Consider the following 18,529-nt stretch of genomic DNA (forward strand, 5'->3'; position numbering starts at 1 on the left):
GTTATTATTTAAATGTCCCTAATTTCAGCCCCAGCGGGCCAAGGGCCCTCAAAGAGTGGCCAAGGCCTCAGCCTCCGCCAGCCCTTCCCCATGCTTTTGTTCATTTATAACAGCCAGAAGAAGTGGCATTATCTACAGCAGGAAGCAGATAGAAGGTTCTCACAATCAGCAAAAATCGGAGTACCGCCTCTCCTACGCCCAGCTATAACCAACACGCCACAAGGAGGGCTTCAGTTCCTACACAGACAATCCGCAAGGCCGTTCAAGACTCATGTTCACTCCTACTAGGATGGATGGATCAATAAATGGTTAAAAAAAAAAAAAAAAAGGAAAGAGAAAGAAATATTCATTCCTGGTTACTTTAGAACTGCAGACATAATAAAGGTTGATGGCAAATATGGATTTTAGGACATAAAATGTGATGTCTCCCTACAATCTTGTGCCTGCTTGGGTTATTACTACTGCACTAGACCCACAGAAACAGGGTAGCATAGCTTGGGAGCTGCCGCTGTCTGTGTGCAGTTAACAGACGCCAGACCCCACCCACCTCACAAGGGGGGGGGCAGGGCAAAGAAGGAGATGCTGGTTCATCATTCTAGCACGCCAAGGGTTTGGCGAAGTGACGTCAATCCGTTCTCCAATTAGGTAACAGTACAGCAAGCCTATTCTATTTGTGAACACAAAATATTACTTGAACGTGGAATTTTCCCCAGTAACTCCAGTGAGACCGATAACCCAGAAACATCTCTGAAAAGTGATCCAGTGAAAATTAAGATGTGTTTTCAATACCGCCGTTAAAAAGATACGGTGTCCTTTTCATCCCTCTTGTCTTCCAAAGTACTGGATTCAAAAGCTCCGCGGTTGGAGTTGTAATTCCAATTCTGCTACCGCATTGCAGACAGCCGTGTCACCTTACAGAAGTCACCACCACACAGAGCACTCACAAAGCCCCACAAGGACATTTTGGTCAGCTCACAGATTTGACAAGAGCAGGGGTCTCGGAGGTAGGTCAGTACCCAAGATCCCCCGCTGCAAAGCATGAAAAGAGGGAGGCGGCGGCACAGGGGCAGCAGCTAACCCTCCCGCCAATCTGGGCACAGGAACCTGCTCTGATCCTCGTCTCGTCCCTTTCCTTGCCCGTGTCCTAACAAGGGCTCTGAACGGGGCAGCTTCAAAGCCGTACTGCCAGACAAATTTCTCTGACAATTAACACTGGACCAATGGAGTTCAGTTTTTGCAAGAGAAATCTCAAAAGGTTAGATAACTCACCAAAACAAAACACCAAAAAACAAACATGCACCTTGCAGGGCTGTGAAAACCTACTCCCCTACTAACCTATTTTCATCTGCCCCCAGGGCAGAACCCCAAGACAGCGTGCGGTGCACAGCTTAAGACGAGGTCATCATTCTACCATGCAGAGTATGCACGAGGAGTACGAAGCAACCATTCAAACAGGGGACATGCTCACAGGCACACACATGCGTGCACACACACCACGCTGCTTGCAATCATCCTACCACCAACCTCAGCTGCCAAAAAAGTCTGGGACGCTCTCCATGTTTTCTGCTTTCTCTGCACCGTGCCCCCTAGGAGAGCACGGCTGAGGTTTGAGGACCTACAGAGAAGGAGCTGCTGGTCTCCCAAGCTCTCTGGGACGCCCCCAAAGACAAAGCACACCTCAACCTGTTGGCTGCCCTCAAGAAAATTATTCTTGAAACACAGAGTCGTGTTTACTCAGAACAGCTATGGAAATCCAAGGTACAGAACGACAAAAACGTGGACTCGGACCATTGGCTCCACTGACACCAACAAGAAGTGGAAACAGGCCTATTCACAGCAATTTCACCACCGAGAGAGAGAGAGAGAGAGAGAGAGAGAGAGAGAGAGAGAGAGAGGCGAGGCGCCTTGGGGTCTTGGTGCTTAAACAAGAAAATGACAAGTCCGTCTTTATCAGCAGGAAATACGAACTACAACAGAAGCCTCTTTTTTGTTATTGAACGAACTCTTATACTAGTTTCATAAAGTCTTCAACGATCCCAAGAACACGGTCTTTGCCACTTTTCTCAGAACCTCTTCCTCAGCACCGTCAAGCCCTTGACAAGGGCGGCAGAAAACGAGAGCTACGTGTGGTCAGCTAGCTGGCAGGGCAGGTTCCCTCTTAAAAGAACAAAAGGTAAAGATCGTCACCTAAATTCCACCTTGATTTAATCCTGGACACCCGGCTAACTTGTCCAAAAAGCTGATTTTTCTCCGTTGGGTTGTTTTCTGTTAACGGATTCCAAAAACCACGAAGGCATCTCCCCTCCTAAATAGCAGAACGAGAGCACGCCTGATCACAACAGTAACAACTACACCCCCAGCAGCTAGCGCTCTATTGTAACTCCAGGACTCAGGGACGTTCTCTCCCCGCCCCGGATAAAAAACGTAAAGCAAATCACCATCTTCACTGTGAAGCCGAGAACACAAATGATCACATCACATCACATCACATCACACGTGGCTGCAGATTCTATACCTGTGACAACACATTCTACAACTTACCTTCTACCTTTGGATTCAAAAACAAAAGCCGGCGGGGCGGGGGGGGGCCTTCCCACGCATGTTGGCTCAGACTTCAGGGGCTTCTGGTTTCAAGTCACACAGTACTAGAAGCAGAAGCAGACAGGACAGACGGGGGGGGGGGGGGGGGGGGGCGGCGGCAGTGGCAGGGAGGGCATCGTCTCCGAAAGCACTGCCATGGCTCTGTGCAAACAGAGTGGCAACAGGTCCCGCCTGTAAGCACTGGTTCCAAGAAGAGGCTCCCAGACAACCCACCGTACAACTAAGCAGAATGGAAAGAAACTGGAGGCCCTAAGTGAACCTGTCACCCTGCACCCTGGCATGCTGCCAAATACCCTCCAAATGCCTCTATTACCCCATGACCAGAGCAAAGACTCTGAAACAGAACAATCCCCTCTTCCTTATCTGCTTGCTCCAAGCAGGTACAAACCAGAACACGATCGATTCATTCACATTTCTCTGTAATTCTGAAAGGACGAACAAAGTTGGACAGAGCCTGGGATGTCACCACGACCACATCCCCTGCAACGAAATACAGACCGTGACCAGAAGCTCGGTTATGATCATCGGAGGGTTCCAATTCCACCATGCTAACCCTGTTCCAAAGAGACATCAGAATAAACTCGGGGAAGAGCGAGTTTCCCTCCAGGCTTCAAGGATCCATCTGATAATCATACAGGTGCACTTCCACAGGCTCAGGCATTCTATGCCACCGTATACCAGCCTCCACATAACAACCTGCCCGGCCTGATCAACAAGGAAGCAGGTACTTAGGAGGCTATGAGCCAGAGAGCAGGAAGGGTAGGAGGCAAATGGTAGGTCTAAGCTGCTTCCTATACAATCAGGGGAGAAGAACCAGCAGACAGTAGGGAGGTATCCAGAGGAGAGAATCTAGGACTGCCCTCAGTTGTGGGAATCAGCACTTTAAACCTTACAAACCTTCTTACTGGTTCCCTAAGACGATCAGGGGAGAACCACCCCACATCGCAGCAAAGTAGAAAGGCAGAGATCCACAGAAACACCTGTTAAGACAGACTCTACGTTCAACCCAGGACCTAGTAGAAATCAGATCACGGCCCTGGTCTTATCTACAGGGACCAGACTAATTAAGGCACCCTGCAAATTATATTACACAGCATATAAAGGAGCATAAAAGAAATGAATCTATAAACCCAGTAGGATGTCCAAAATAACTGCCAAGAGGGGCCTAGCCCGAGAAGCACAAGCCGCCCAGATCACATCCGATTCAGAAACAAGGCCGTGCCCGAAGACATCATCCAATTCCAACAAGACAGTCGACTCACCATTCACGGTCTTCAGGCTCCCAGCAATGCCTTCCCCGTGCTGCCTCTTCTGGGCATTCTTGAACTCCTTCAGAGACAGATAGAGGACTTTCCGCACCACTCTTTCTTCTGACCATGGAATCCCATCGCTGTCATCCTGCAGAAACAGGAAAGAGAGAAGGGAACGCACTTAACACAAAAAGCAAGTAAATATGAAGAATCAAAAGAAACGTGCAAGAAAACTCCAAGTATCAGAGTGAGAGGCACTTCCAGGGGATCACATCATCCTGTGGTAATGGTTCATTCAGCAGGACCTTCCTGACGTCTGGAGAGTCCCCAGAAAAGCTAACCCACGGACCACAAAAGGGGGTGGAAAGACGGCCACCAGCTCGCCTCCTTTACAAACCTTTACGCCCACATACCCTCATTAACCAATAATACTCGAGTTCTATATGCCTGGCAACATTTCGAAACAGGAGTCCGTACCCCCAAAAGCACAGGCGTAATGAACCACTGTGCTGGAGTGTCTGAGGAATTCTGGGACGTGTGCTGCCTCACACACATGCGCCGCACTCTTTTAGAAACTGCTGCCGTTGGCACTGGGGGCTAGGGGGTTGGTGCTGCCTTCAAAGAATTTACAATTCGGTCAGAAGAAGTGAAATTGGATCTGTACTGACCTCTTAAGGAAATGAGCCCTGAATGAGAGAGACAGAGCACAGCAGAAAAGGGCAATGGATCCTGGTGGAGCAGAGAGAACTGGGAGGCAGGGGCAGGAGGTTTGGGAAGGGGTGACATAAAGAAAACAAAAGAAGAAGAAGAAATACACACAGGTTAATAACAGGTCTTGAAGGTCTAATTAGCGTGGCTCCCTTAGGTCTGTGGTATCAGATGCAATGCAAGTTCTGGAGAGGAACAGAACAAGGGAAGGCCAGGTCGGGCGGGTGGGGGTGGGGAAAATCCCAACAACCAGCAGCCAGGCCAGAGACCATCCCAGCCATTCCAGTAGTGGCCACAGAAAAACAGAGGACAATCCAGAAGCGCCAAGAGGAGGAGGGGAGGGCGCCAACCAGCAGGGAGACCAGAAGCTACATCTGGAAACACGGAGATGGTGGGTACCAGGATGAAGTGGAGGCAATGGTCTCAGGGAACCAGCAAGAAGGTCTGTAAGGCTTAAAGCGCCGACTCCCACGGCTAAAGACAGTCCTAGATTCTCTCCTATGGATACCTGCCTACCGTCTGCTAATCGAAGAAGTCCTTATGTTCACATCCTTGCTTCAAAGACTTTTGATAATAGTTCATTTGATAATAGTTTAATATAATATAATATAATATAATATAATATAATATAATATAATATAAATAATACATTAGTAATTATTATAATATATAATATATATAATATAATAGAAAGCATTTGATAATAGTTCAACTTAGAGAACGAAGGATCGGAGCTTCTCAGATCCTTGGGGCCTTAGGAGATCAAGGCAAATATTAATGCCCTGGGCAAATGCAGGAAGGTGAATCTTGGATACTTCGGGTTCCTTTTGCTCAAACGGAAGACCTCAAAGGTCAAGCCGGCACTGTTGTCCTGCATGTCCGACAGAACTGGTTTCTCCTCCCGTAAAAGCTCCCTGGGACTAGGTAAGGGAGCCAGATGACCGGAGGTCTTTTCCAGCTCTTAAACTCCTAAATTCTGCGTCAACACAAACTACATCTTAGAAATCCAACCACACAGAGACTCTAAGCCCTAAATAACTTGAAGCTGCACTCTGGTTAAGCTTCCAGGATTTTCCCAGAAAGAGAGCCATCCTCCGTCTTCCGTACTAAGGGGAAAGAGGGCCCTGGGAAAGAAGAGCTGGGATTTCCACCTGCCCCATGACACCCTTCACGCCTGCCCATCTGCCAACTGAGATTTCCGGTAGCTCCAGAGGAAGGAGGCACATCCTGTCTTCCTGGCCGTTGTTCCCTGAGAGGCAGGAGAGCTCTACTAAACCAGACCAGGGTGGTGGGGGGGGGGGGGGGGGGGGGGGGTCGAGGTTCGAACCCAAGGGCTGAAAGAAGCCAGTGAATTGCCTCAGAAGCCCATGGAATCTCTCTCCTGGCTGACTCTGCTGGAGCCAGAGCAGGAAGGGCGCCCCGGCTGCACCCCGACCGCCTAACCTCTAGTACAGAAGGACCACAGGCGCTTACAGACGAGCCGGAGGCCTGGGTGCTCACTGGCCGGGGCCATGTCCAGAAGGGAGGCCCCTCTGCTCTGAAAAGCTGGAGCCGCGAACAAGTCGCTCTCTACCTCCCAATTTACACGGTTAACAAACAGAAAAATGAAGCACCTGACCAGACCCCGTTTGCAAAGCCCAAATAACCAATCTGAGTAAAAAAAGAGGCAGAGGACTGACCCATACGACGCACAAAAGGCACAAAAGAAAAAGAATTCGCTGTTCCACCGGCTCCTCTAGCTGATCCGTTGCAACTGGGATGATAAACTTTAACTCCTCCTCAAGTTCAACACAGTGCGGCTGCAATCTCATCGTTTCTCAGCAGCCAGGTAAGGCGGCCTGGCAGAATTCTCTTCTTCATGCTCAGAGTCCTATTCTCATGTAACGCCGATGTGATTACAGACTATTATCTCCTCACACCCACAGTTTGTAAATGATAAAACCCCCAAATAGCTTCCAATGCAAAAATGCCTGCAATGATTTACTGCATCGTGTTCAGACTGGTGGCTTCGTTCTGACTTCGGGCCTCCGCACAAGAGAATTATACCCCCTACAACTAGTGTCTAATTAAAACATAAACCATGGGAGATGAAACCGCCCGCAAAGGAAGATGCATTTAAGGTTCACTTACTGACAAAAGACGCTTCATGAAACCTATAAAGTACTTTAACTACAGGAGAAGCAAACGCATGACCCAGATTATGGGGTTTCAAATTCTAGACATTTAAAAAAAAAAAAAAAGGCAAACTTTTTTTTTGGAAACACAAGAGTTCTTTTATATAACGTACCGTGCTGGTCAAGCCTGGTCGCCTCCCTCGGTGTTGAAGCGAGACACAATAAGGTAATAAGGGATTCTGTTCTGTTTCCAAAAGCTCAATGAGGAGGTCATAATTCAGAAATTAAAACTCAGGCTGCTTTTCACAGCTGCGGGGTCATGATGAGTCACCCTATCCTAAGCCAGGAGAGGCTGGAACTCCCCCTTTGTGAAGCTGCCTGATGCAGAAAGCCCAAGTGTAGCCTTCACCCAATGAGGGGGCAACACAGGGCTGAATGCCCAAGTTGTAGGTCACAGAAAGTCTACAAGAAGGTACCTCGGGTCCTTAACGGTCACTCAGAACAGTCCAGTACGGAGTGCTCTACGAAACAGCCCTGACAGAACGATCATGAACACTTCTCTAAGAGTTTATGGTTTTTTTATTCCCCCCCCCCCCACCCCTTCAATAGTCATTTAACCAATTTCATCAGCCATTTAAACAATGGCGGCATGGGGTCAGGAAATCCTGTTCACTATGTATATATATCCCAGCCCCTAGGACAAGCCTGCTAGAGTAAGAGCTCGATAAACCTTTCTGGAAACATAAGACTCAAGTGCCAGCTCGCTTCCCACTGGGTTTACCCACATATGGCCTGCCTGTCCCTAACCTTACGAACATCCAGGGCATTTTAAGTGGAGTGCATGAAATCTCTATTGTTTTCTTCATGTAAATTACAGCTACCCCCATAAAACAGTCCCCACAGTGCTAATCCAAAAGGGCTGGCTACCCTTCTCTCCCTCCCTCCCTCCCTCTCTCTCACTCTCTCTCTCTCAGCAGTAAGCTTGCCAACATACTAGAGCCCTCCTACTCAATCCACCTAGTTCCCTACAAGAAAATGGCACCCATCTGGAAATCCACGTGGCCTCATAGGGCCCAAACCTAATGACCCTGCCAGAGTCCCGTACCTTGAGCTAAATACTGACTAATTCCTTCAACAAAACAATTCTCTCCAGCTCCAGCTGCACAGGCTCCCCCGCTTCCTCTCTATCACTCAGGACTCTCCCATTCTGTTCCCCCTCCCACCCGCTATATTCAATTATACATTCCCAAATCACAATTTTCAAATCAACTGATATTCCACTCATGCCTCCGAGTTGACAATTCCAAATAATCCCCTCCGACCTTCCCTAGACACCTTCAGGCCACGTGCCTCTCTGGGCAGATGGAATCATGGAAGATTGGACGGTGTGGCACTGAACAGAGAGAGATCCTTTCCTGGATTCCTTTGGGATGCTCCCCTAAAACCAAGTAACTAGTCCCTTCTGGTTTACTGGTCAGCTTAATAAAAGACGACAAAGAGAGGCTGTAGCCACTGTCAGGAGTCCAGTGGCTTTATTCTGATACAAATTCAGCCACCCAGAGTGTATCAGGTTTTAAGTTTTTATTTGAGAGAGAGAGAGAGAGGGAGAGCGCACACACCAGCAGGAGAGGAGCAGAGAAAGAGAGGGATAGAGAGAATCCCAAGCAGGCTCCACGCTGTCATCATGAAGCCCAATGTGGGGCTGGAACTCATGAACCGTGAGATCATGACCTGAGCTGAAACCAAGAGTCAGATGCTTAACGAACTGAGCTACCCAGGCACCTCCCAAGTGTGTCAAGTTCTTTTCATGAATTTCCTTAAAGATTTTTTTAACCTCTTGCCATTGGGGTGTCATTAAGACCTCTGAGTTTTTACATTTCACCCCATTATTGGGGAAGCACAATTCAAGCCCCCAAACAACCAAACATACCACCTTCCCTCGTTCCCATCCCCTAATTCCTTAACCTGTAGTTCCCCAACCACACAACAAAATGCTCTGCAAATACTGCTATAAATAAGAATATCTGGGTCTCCTGACCCAATTTTAAGAAAAAGAACAACAACAACAAATCACAAGGATCTAGATTCACTTTACTATTCTGGCTACTAAAAGTCACTTTCTTCAGCAAATGGAAAATTGAGCATTAAGGCTTTACGAAGTAAAAGTGAAAAAAAAATGCAGAAGTGACAGGGATTTCTTATCACTTGAAAAATCTCTGCCATTCTTTGAAATAACTGGAGAATCTCTCATCAAAAATGGCAGCTGGTCAGGAATTAAACTTGAAATGCTTATGGTCATCATCTTTTATTGAAGGAAAAAAAACCAAAGACCCGTAATGGCTCCAAGTCTCATAATAAGACACGTGAGAACATGGGAGCGCCAGCCTAGCGCATGAAGACCCCACACTTGTGGGGGATGGCATCACCTGACCATACCCCAAAGCTCACATCCAGGTTGAAGATTTGCAAAGCCTGCTACCACCTCCTTTTAGTTTAAAATGGGTGGGAAAGGAAGACATCACAAGTATCTTTAAAAAAAAAGAGGTGAGTTTCAAGGTCTTGCCCAAAAGGTCACACAGCTGGAGAGAAACGAGAGCTGCCATGTGAGGTCAACTGGTCCACGTTAGAGGGCAGGTGCCCAAAGCAAAGTTTCAAAACTCAGTAATTTAATCTCAGGGAGAAAACGTCACACATGTAACTCCCAATGACTCCTAATTGGTAGCAACGTTAAGATTACTCGTTTCAAGAGGTGAATGTAAATGTTATATGAAAAAACAATCCATGAGCAGCTCTAGCTGGAGGCCGGTAAAAGAACAGAAAGGGGAGGGATTATTACTGGTCTCTACAACTACCTCAGTTCTAAGGTCATCTCTCAAGGCATCCTTATGCAATCTGTCCAGGTCTGACTGCTTGTTACGGCTTTAAATTCTGGCCATCTTGACTTAGGAGAAGGGGAGACAAAGATGGAAATGCATGGATTAGAGGGAAACATTTCGGGTTTTTAAAAACCTTTTTCTAGCCATTACCATTATTTTATTTTTTTTTTTTTAACGTTTATTTTTGGGACAGAGAGAGACAGAGCATGAACGGGGGAGGGGCAGAGAGAGAGGGAGACACAGAATCGGAAGCAGGCTCCAGGCTCCGAGCCATCAGCCCAGAGCCCGACGCGGGGCTCGAACTCACGGACCGCGAGATCGTGACCTGGCTGAAGTCGGACGCTTAACCGACTGCGCCACCCAGGCGCCCTGCTAGCCATTACCATTATTTTAAAAACGAAATAGGACCCATCCAATGGGAGGTACTTCATTTCCTATCACTTGTGAGCAAACTGAGTAAGAAGAGATTTAAGCATCACAGATAGAGTGACCAAGTAATTTATCATCCCAACCAAGGACATCATAAATAATGATACAGGAACAACTGGTGGAAACTGGGGCACAGGTCAACCAACCAATTATACTAGGTCCCTTCCAGGAGGTAGGAAGCAATGAGGTCTAACAGCAGAGATCATTTTGAACCACATCACCAAATAAAAATAAAGCCAACTAGGAATGCAGTGTGATACACACCTGTGTTTCAAACGGACATCCAGAACCTCCCACCAAGGTTTTAAAGGTCAGCCTGCTGGGGGGGGGGGGGCGGAGGTTAATCCCTAAGGACAGGCACCATTAAAGATGGCGTTACGTTCCAGAGAAATCACTCCTGCTTCCACAGGGACGGGGCACAGGAAGTCAACTGTTCCTCATGGTAAGTAGCGTGGGGGAGGGGGGACAGATTGGGAGGGAAGAGAATGTTCACTCACATTCACAGGTAGGAAGACCTTCGAACACGAAACCACCGTAGTATAGCTTATACAAGTGCGAAGACAGGATTCATGTTTGGATGACAGGAGCTACCGGAAGAGTTAAACCAACGCCACCTCCCCGTGTACATATCCTATCTCTATCCACCTTGTCCAGGCCTCGGGAATGGAGGGATTTGTGACTTTCCAGCCCTTTTTAAATGAAAATGAAGTGATGGAGCACCCTGGGTGGCTTAGTCAGTTGAGTCTGTGAGGCTCCTGGGCTCTTCATTCTGGCCCGGGTCAGGATCTGAAGGTTCCCAAGTTGAGCCCTACACCGGGCTCTGTGTGGAGAACGTGGACCCTGCTGGAGATTCTCTCTCTCCCTCTCTGCCCCTTCACTGCTCACACTGTCTCTTCCCCCCTTCCCCCCCCCACCCTTTCTCCCTCTCAAAATAAGTAAACATTAAAAAAAAAAAAAAAAAGAGAGAGAGAGAGAGAGAGAGAGAGAGAGAGAGAGAGAGAGAGGCGCGCAACTGGGTGGCCCAGTCGGTTAAGCATCTGTCTGACTCTGACTTCGGCTCAGCTCATGATCTCTGGGTTCAGGAGTTCAAGCACCAGATCAGGCTTTCTGCTGTTGGCACAGAGCCCGCTTCGGATCTAGACGCTCCCCCCCACCTCTGCCCCACCCTGTTCAAACTCTCCCTCAAAAATAAACATGAAAAATAAATTAATAAAATAAAAAATGAAACTGTGGCGCACAATGCCCATATTCCAATACTCACCCCTCCCCTCTAAGTTGTATTAACAAGAACTAAACACTTCATTGGGGGGGGGGGGGCGCCGCGGGGAGGGAGGAGGAAGAGGGAGGAATCTGACAAACACACAGAGCCAAACAATAAGGAGGCAAAATCTGAAAGACCGGGTTGGTGAGGGAGGGGAGGAGGAAGAACCTGATGGCATCTTCTTTCCTTTTTCCATGGAGAAGGACTGGAAACCTATCCACGAATGCCTTTTCTTCTCAGAAGCAGCTCTGCATATACCTGCTGGTAAGTCGCCCTACTTAACACAATTTGTTGTTGTCTGAAATGCCAGCCTCTTCTATCAACAGTTTGGGAAGAGAACAATGAAAGCATCCCCCCCTCCAAAAAAAGGTGTGGGGGGGAGGGGGGGAGGGAGTGTTGTTGACTTCTTGGCACGGATTCAACATAAACAAGGATTTATGAAGCCAAAAATAAGGAAGAGAAAACACTGAAGAAAAATGTGAGCGGTTGAACTTAGGCTAAAACTAACATTTCTTCCCTTTTAACAAAAGGCGTTTTCTCCGTTACAAGACTCTCACAAATCCATTTGATGCCGATCCACTTTCTGTCAATTCCATGAACTGGATCAACTATCAATATTCAAAACAGCAAAGAAGGATCAGAGCAATATTCACATCTAGAAAGACAAGTGGCCAGGAAACCACGGACTTCCTGAACTTGTGAAGGATGTTGCTCCGCCGTGACTTTAAATGAAAAGCACTTCCAGCAGCAAATTTTCTCCCAGAGACACGCTTCCTGGGATAAAGCAAACAGCCTAAAAATGCTTATGCAAGGAAGAGTTTTACTTCTTCCAAACTCCCATTAAATAATGTGTACTTATCTTTGATTACCGCCTATTTATATTAAAAAAAAAAAAAAGCCACAGCTGAAATTGGATTAAGAACTTCTGCTCAAAACGATTTATTGCATAACACAACTCTGACAGCCTGATTCTCCGGCCACCAACTGAGCCTTTATAAAAATCTGCTGGGCAGCTGCCAAGTCAGCTCTTTTGCGTCTGAGCATGTCAGACATTGCTGTTGTCAAGGCAGCAACAGCATGGGCTGCAACATCCCCACGTTCATGGTTAAACGGCACAGCCAGGGAACAGCACAGAGGGCCAGCAACACAGGGTTCCACCTTCCTGCAGCCCTTCCTCTGACAGTCTGGGGTCTCGACAACATCAAAAAGGCCCAAGATCTACAGCAGGGTTATCTCCAAGAATCCAGCAGAAATCTGGGTTGACCATCTTCGGTGTAGGGAGTGGGGAAAGAAAAGAAAATCAAGTTACAAGGAAATACTTGACCAGGGTCTTTGGAAATACCCATCAGAATGAGGGAACGACTCGGCATCAGCAGTGGGGACGGGGACTCCACAAGGACGTCATTTGGGAATACGTTCTTAACAAGCAGGTTCCCAAAGGACTCCTAACGGATTTGGATTTTTTCATCATTAAAGCCTTCCTATCTGAAGAATACACTCCCCCCCCCAACAAAATTTTCCCCAAATGGCATATTCTAAACCTGCACTAACCGAACGGCCATGTGGCTATTTACAATTAATTAAAAACGATGCTCTAAGTTGCACTAGACACATTTCAAGGGCTCAACAGCCACATGTCTCCCCTAAAACGGACAACACAGCTACAGAAGGTTTCCATCATCACGGGAAATTCTAGAGCACACATTTGCACTTAATTGGATGGGGTTTCAAGGACTGTGTGTTACTTCCTCCTGCATTTCCACACGGTCCCCGAGACTCCTCAAAATAGGTACCTTTATGCTCAGCTTAGCAGGAAAATTCTGGAATATTCAATACTTTGCACAAGAATCCGCGTCTCAAGTAGGGGAGAACGATGTGAACTGCAAATAGCCACCCCTATATATAGCTCTCTGGAAAACCGGTCTCAGTCCTCCTTGCTACAGTGGCCTTGCAGTTTTGCAGGGAACATATAGGAAATCCAGGGGGTGGAGACTTTTGAGTCTACAAGTAAGCCCTGAAGACATAACACGTTAGTATGCCTTCAAGTCATTTTCTAAGGAATCTCCTACAGAACAATTCCTCCAGAATTAAGACTAGACAAAAAAAAAGCCCCATCTTCCACCAGCCAGTTTCCAAGCACCAACAGAGTGACCCAAACCACTGAGGTGGATTCCTGCCCCCCACCTCCTGCCAGGACCAGTCAAGGGTTGTGGGCCTTGAGCCGCGGCGGGGGGGCAGGGGAGGCAATTTTTACCCATCTGTTTCTTCCCCAGTGTTGGGGTCATTTTAGGAGTTTGACCAATAGCTGGGGTTTGCTGGATTTCCTGGCTCAGCAGCGCCCCCATCCAGAAAATAAGTGTAAGCGAATATACGTGCCCAGGGGACGGACTGACTGGCCAGGCTACATGACAAGCCAGTAGGTTGAATTTGGCCATTTTATGCAAACTTTTCAAATTTATGAAAGCTATTTCAAATGACCAAGTTATTTTCAAACAGTTCAAATAAACCCTGTCCTTGGATTGAACATATAAATGGACACTGTGCCACATTTGTTCTAATACGTACTTGTCCCCTTTTCTCATTACCATCCAGCCCTCTCCAGACCGAACGACCACCCGGAAGTGCTCTGTGCCAGGTCATTACAGGCACGGGTCTCCAGAAACAAGGCCAATGTCGGTTTCCCCCTCCATTAGCACTTTGCACTAACAATGAATGGATACCACTATGTGGCAGGCCACAAAATACGTGTTTCTTGCACATATTCTCTTCTCCAAGTGGCCTACAAAGTATTCACACAAACATTCCTAAGTGATACACCTTAGGCACAGAGGTTGTTAAAAAAAAGATCCCATCCTGATGGGTCGGTGTGACCACAGAGTACCTGCTGGGTGCCCTATCATCTCTGTGTTCCTGACACAACAGCCTGGGGTCTAGCACAGACTATGTACTCAAAACCAGTTCGGGGCGCCTGGGTGGCTCAGTAGGTTGAGCATCCACCTTTGGCTCGGGTCACGATCTCCCAGTTCGTGAGTTCGGGCCCCGCATGCATCAGGCTCGTGGCTGTCAGCACAGAGCCCACTTCGGATCCTCTGTCCCCCAAACCCCTCTTTGCCCCTCCCCCGGCTCACGCCCGCCCCCAAAAATAAACGCTAAACACACACATACTATGAGCAAGCACTTATAAACAGATGGAAAGCGTAAAGAAAATAGTAGCCTGGAGGGAAGAGAGACCTGGGTTCCAATTCTAGAACTCGGTTTCCTCATGTGCAAAACCAACGACCCAGGAGAATGACTGCCAACTTGAGCATCCGTGAGAAGCCATCACAAGGCTTGAAAGGCCCCCAGATTGTGGGCCCCACGTCCACTCTCTCCCAGGTAATGCTGATGCTGCCAGCCTGCAGACCATGCGCTTTGAGAATCACAGGTGCACACTAGCCTGGTGACAGAAGGCACGTCCACCTGGCCTATGAAAACTGTTCCGCCGCCACGAAACGCACTAGAATTGCCAAACCTAATGCAAACTTTCTATTAGCCACCTGATCCTCCCCCGGCTTTCCTGTTTCCTCCCGGGGACCTTCCGCTAGGACTCTCCTGCCCCTCCCAATCTGTAACGATCTTAACACCCATGATGTCTATTTGATTCTCTTAACACTCTCCTCCCTCCTCTCCTTGCTCCGACCTCCCTGTGGGATTCTACCTCCATCATCCCTGCCACCGCCCTCCTGGCTGCCCAGGGTTTGGCATCTTAAGCGGGACTCCTGCTTCTTTCTCATTATTCCCGTTCAGTCTCTAAATCCAGGTATACTGCTGCGTGTCCTTCCAGATACAGGTTAAAACAATGCCCTCAACTCCCCTCCTACAGGGGAGACCTTCCAAAATGAGGGCCACCAACCAATCCCTAGTGCAACCATCCCCCCTCCCACCCACCCACCCCCCCTCTCCCCCACACACACAAGGTCTCTAAAAACACAGCTACAGGAGTTAGTCTCTAAAACAACAACAACAAAAAAAAAACCCCAAAAAACAAAACACCAATACAGGTCACTCCTTCCCCTACATAAAGCTTTCTATGGCTCCCCAATGGCTACTATGGGAGACCTTTCCAAATCTCTTTGGGAAGCCTACAAAATTTCTTTTACAACCAAGGCAACGTCCCTTCTAGGCTCTAATTCCCTCACAACTCAACAAGAGGTGGCAGTGCTCACCTTGCAGCCCCACCTCAAAGCCAATACCAGGAAACCGGAGGACTGGTCTTCCTGACTAAAGGAGCTCATCAGGACTTCAGTAATTCCACAGAAAATAAAGAACAGACTTTCTAAACTCGCCAGCAGAGAGCTCATTCTCCGTTCTCTTTTTCGTATCAATACTTTGGTACCAAGAAACACAATTACGCTCCACAGTCCATTTGACCCGATTTACCACCTATGGCTGTTACCCACCACTCTTGGTTTTATATTGCACAGAATGCCCGATTCTAGGTTACCAGGGCCCTTTGTACAAGATAACAATTGTTTGTTTTCCATGTGATAGATTTCCTACCAGTTAATCTATTCCTAATCCGATGACAAGATTGAACTCTATCACTATTTCACACTGGTTTCCTAAACAAAACCAGAAACTTTCACTGGTTCCTGCATCCAAGCCAGTTTTTTTTTGTTTTTATTTTGTTTTGGTTTTTTTTGTTGTTGTTTAAATTACAGGTTTACTTATTTTTGAAACAGAGAGAAACAGAGTGTGAGTGGGGGTCAGGGGTAGAGAGACAGGGAGACACAGAATCCAAAGCAGGTTCCAGGCTCCGAGCTGTCAGCACAAAGCCCGACACGGGGCTTGAACCCACAAACGGTGAGAACATGACCAAAGCCAAAGCCGGATGCTGAACCAACTGAGGCACCCAGGAGGCCCCCAAACCAGTTCTAAGATTTCTCCTTTCACGCAGGACAAAAGTCCCTGCAGTTAACTCTCTCCATAGAACCCAACGTACCAGCACACAGGTTCAAGGAAGAGACTCGTGCTTACCTACAGGCTGACAAAGCTCCCTCAAAATCATGCGGGCTGACCGCCTCAAAGGTGACACTGCGTATGTCCAACCTTATTTTAAAGCAAAGCGGTTAGCGAAAGCAAATGTGGCTATCTGGAAGCAAAGTCAGGATTCTTTCGATGTTGGCATTTCACAATGATAAGAGAAAACTCATGTCATAAGCAAAGTGGAGGTGAGTAGAGACTTACCGTTCACACTTCAGGCAGGATGTGTCAAAGAATAAAGCAGACACAGGCAGAGGACAATGTCGCTCTAAATGGGAAACCACTGGAAGATTTTGAGCCAAGAAGGAACAAACAATTTCATGTACATTTTTAAAAGTTCCCACAGACTGTGCTGTTGAGAATTAACTGTGGCGGGGTGGGGTGGGGTGGTTGAGGAGGGAAGCAGGGAAGGCCTTGCCATTTGCCCACACATGAGGGGGGCGGGGGTGGGGGGGTGGGGGGGGTGGGACACCAGGTAGGTATATGTGGTATGGCCGCCACGGCTGGTCACGTTCTGCAGTCCCCTCTGGCAGAAAGGAAGGCACTTCTGGAAGGAGAGCTCTGGAGCAGAGAGAAGGGAGGAACCAGAGTTTAGTTTTTAGTCATCCCAGTCGTTACCTGGAACTTCATTTCCTTAACATGAAAACATTCTCTTCTAGAGCAGAGGTCAGAACTGGAGATCTGAGTATAACTAGTAGTTTACAAGTCAAACTTAGGATCAAGCTTCTGGTACCCTAATTTACTGAAGGGCAGAAAAAAACAGGTTACACATCCCTGTAAAAGTTAGAGACAAAGTCAAACAAAGGGCTGGCTGACCTGGAGTGGTTTTATGGCTAAGAAGGTTTTTGGAGCCTTTAGGAAAAACGATGCTTTAAAACTTTTTTTAATTAACATTTATTTTTGAGAGAGAGAGAGAGAGAGAGAGAGAGAGAGAGAGCGAGCACAAGTTGGGCGGGGGGGGGGGGGGGGGACAGACAGAATCCGAAGCAGGCTCCAGGCTGTCAGCACAGAGCTCAAAATGAGGCTCAATCCTACAAACCATGAGATCATGACCTGAGCCAAAGTCGGACACTTAACTGACTAAGGTGCCCCAGGAAAGATGATGCTTTAAGACAAAGAGGGGCACTTGGATGGCTCAGTCGGTTAAGCGTCCAAATTCAGCTCAGGTCACGATCTCGTGGTCTGTGAGTTTGAGCCCCAAGTCGGGCTCTGTGCTTTGGAGCCTGGAGCCTGTTTCAGATTCTGTGTCTCCCTCTCTCTCTCTGCCCCTCCCCCACCCACTCGCTCTCAACGCACATAAACAAACTTAATAAAAACAAAACAGTGAATGGAGGCAGAGGAGTGCGGACGGATGGAAGGAAGAAAATGAGAGTTTTACACACTCAAGAGTCCTTCTAGGAAAATCCACTTGCCACCACGGCCCTAATTCACAAGCGATGGCAGTTTAGCGAGGTGGCAGCGGTCAACAGGGGTACTGTGATGAGGCTTGAGCTCACCAGTTGCTGCTGGTAAGAAACTTCTATTCGGCCACGTCAAGTCCTAAATAAAAAAATCAATTTCCGTCTCTGTGTCTCTCTCGTGGACACACACACCCTTTAAAAACATACTTTCTTCTATTTAGGCTTCACATGCAAATAAGAAAAACATCCACCCCTAAGCAGAGTCGGGCGAGCAAGGAGACACGGGCCTGAGGCCTGGCTCACAGAGAGTCAAAACATGGTCACAAGAGGACCCGTCCAGCAACTCGGGGACTAGGTGGCGAAGTTTTCAAGAGGTCACAAAACAGAAAGATTTGTGTGGAGAGAAGACAAGGGACGACCTGTTCTCTCTCCAGCGACTCCAGGAAGGACCCCCAACAGCCTGTTCTAGAAGCCAGCAACCCACAGACAGAACAGGGCGGAACACTACAAAACCCAAAGGTGAACACCCTAAGACCCTGGAGGAAGAATACAGGAAAAAACCTGCTGAGTGTCAGAAGGTTTTTGTTTTACCCACCCCTAGGGGGTCACACCCCAATGCCACACCTCAGCTGGGCTTTCTCTGTACATTCTTCCTTCAGGAAACCTCAAGCCCCTGAAGCAAGCAAAGATTCTCACCTTAGAAATACTGTTCTCTGGGTTTACCAAAAACCCATATTCTCATCTTGGCCGAGTACATCTTTCTCATCTCCATTGCTAAGGGCTTTTGGCATTCAGGTTTGAGCAGCCACGGAAGCTCATCCAACTAGAATGCTAGCTGTCAAGCTTGACTGCCCTGGAAACCCCCTGG

The 18,529-nt window shown here is 47.8% G+C and overlaps 1 protein-coding gene across 7 annotated transcripts in view; it reads right to left on the reverse strand.

Annotated features, from left to right (window-relative positions):
• Positions 1-18,529, reverse strand: part of JARID2 (jumonji and AT-rich interaction domain containing 2) — a 275,578-nt gene that overhangs the window by 145,618 nt on the left and 111,431 nt on the right. For all 7 annotated transcript variants that reach the window (XM_058732936.1, XM_058732937.1, XM_058732934.1 and 4 more), the window contains one exon: positions 3,864-3,999. In XM_058732936.1, coding sequence (XP_058588919.1) covers positions 3,864-3,979 — 116 coding nt within the window. In that variant the 5' untranslated portion in view covers positions 3,980-3,999. The remainder of the gene's footprint in view (positions 1-3,863; positions 4,000-18,529) is intronic.

Source organism: Neofelis nebulosa, chromosome 6, assembly GCF_028018385.1.
Source record: "Neofelis nebulosa isolate mNeoNeb1 chromosome 6, mNeoNeb1.pri, whole genome shotgun sequence".
Classification (NCBI taxonomy): Eukaryota; Metazoa; Chordata; class Mammalia; order Carnivora; family Felidae; genus Neofelis; species Neofelis nebulosa.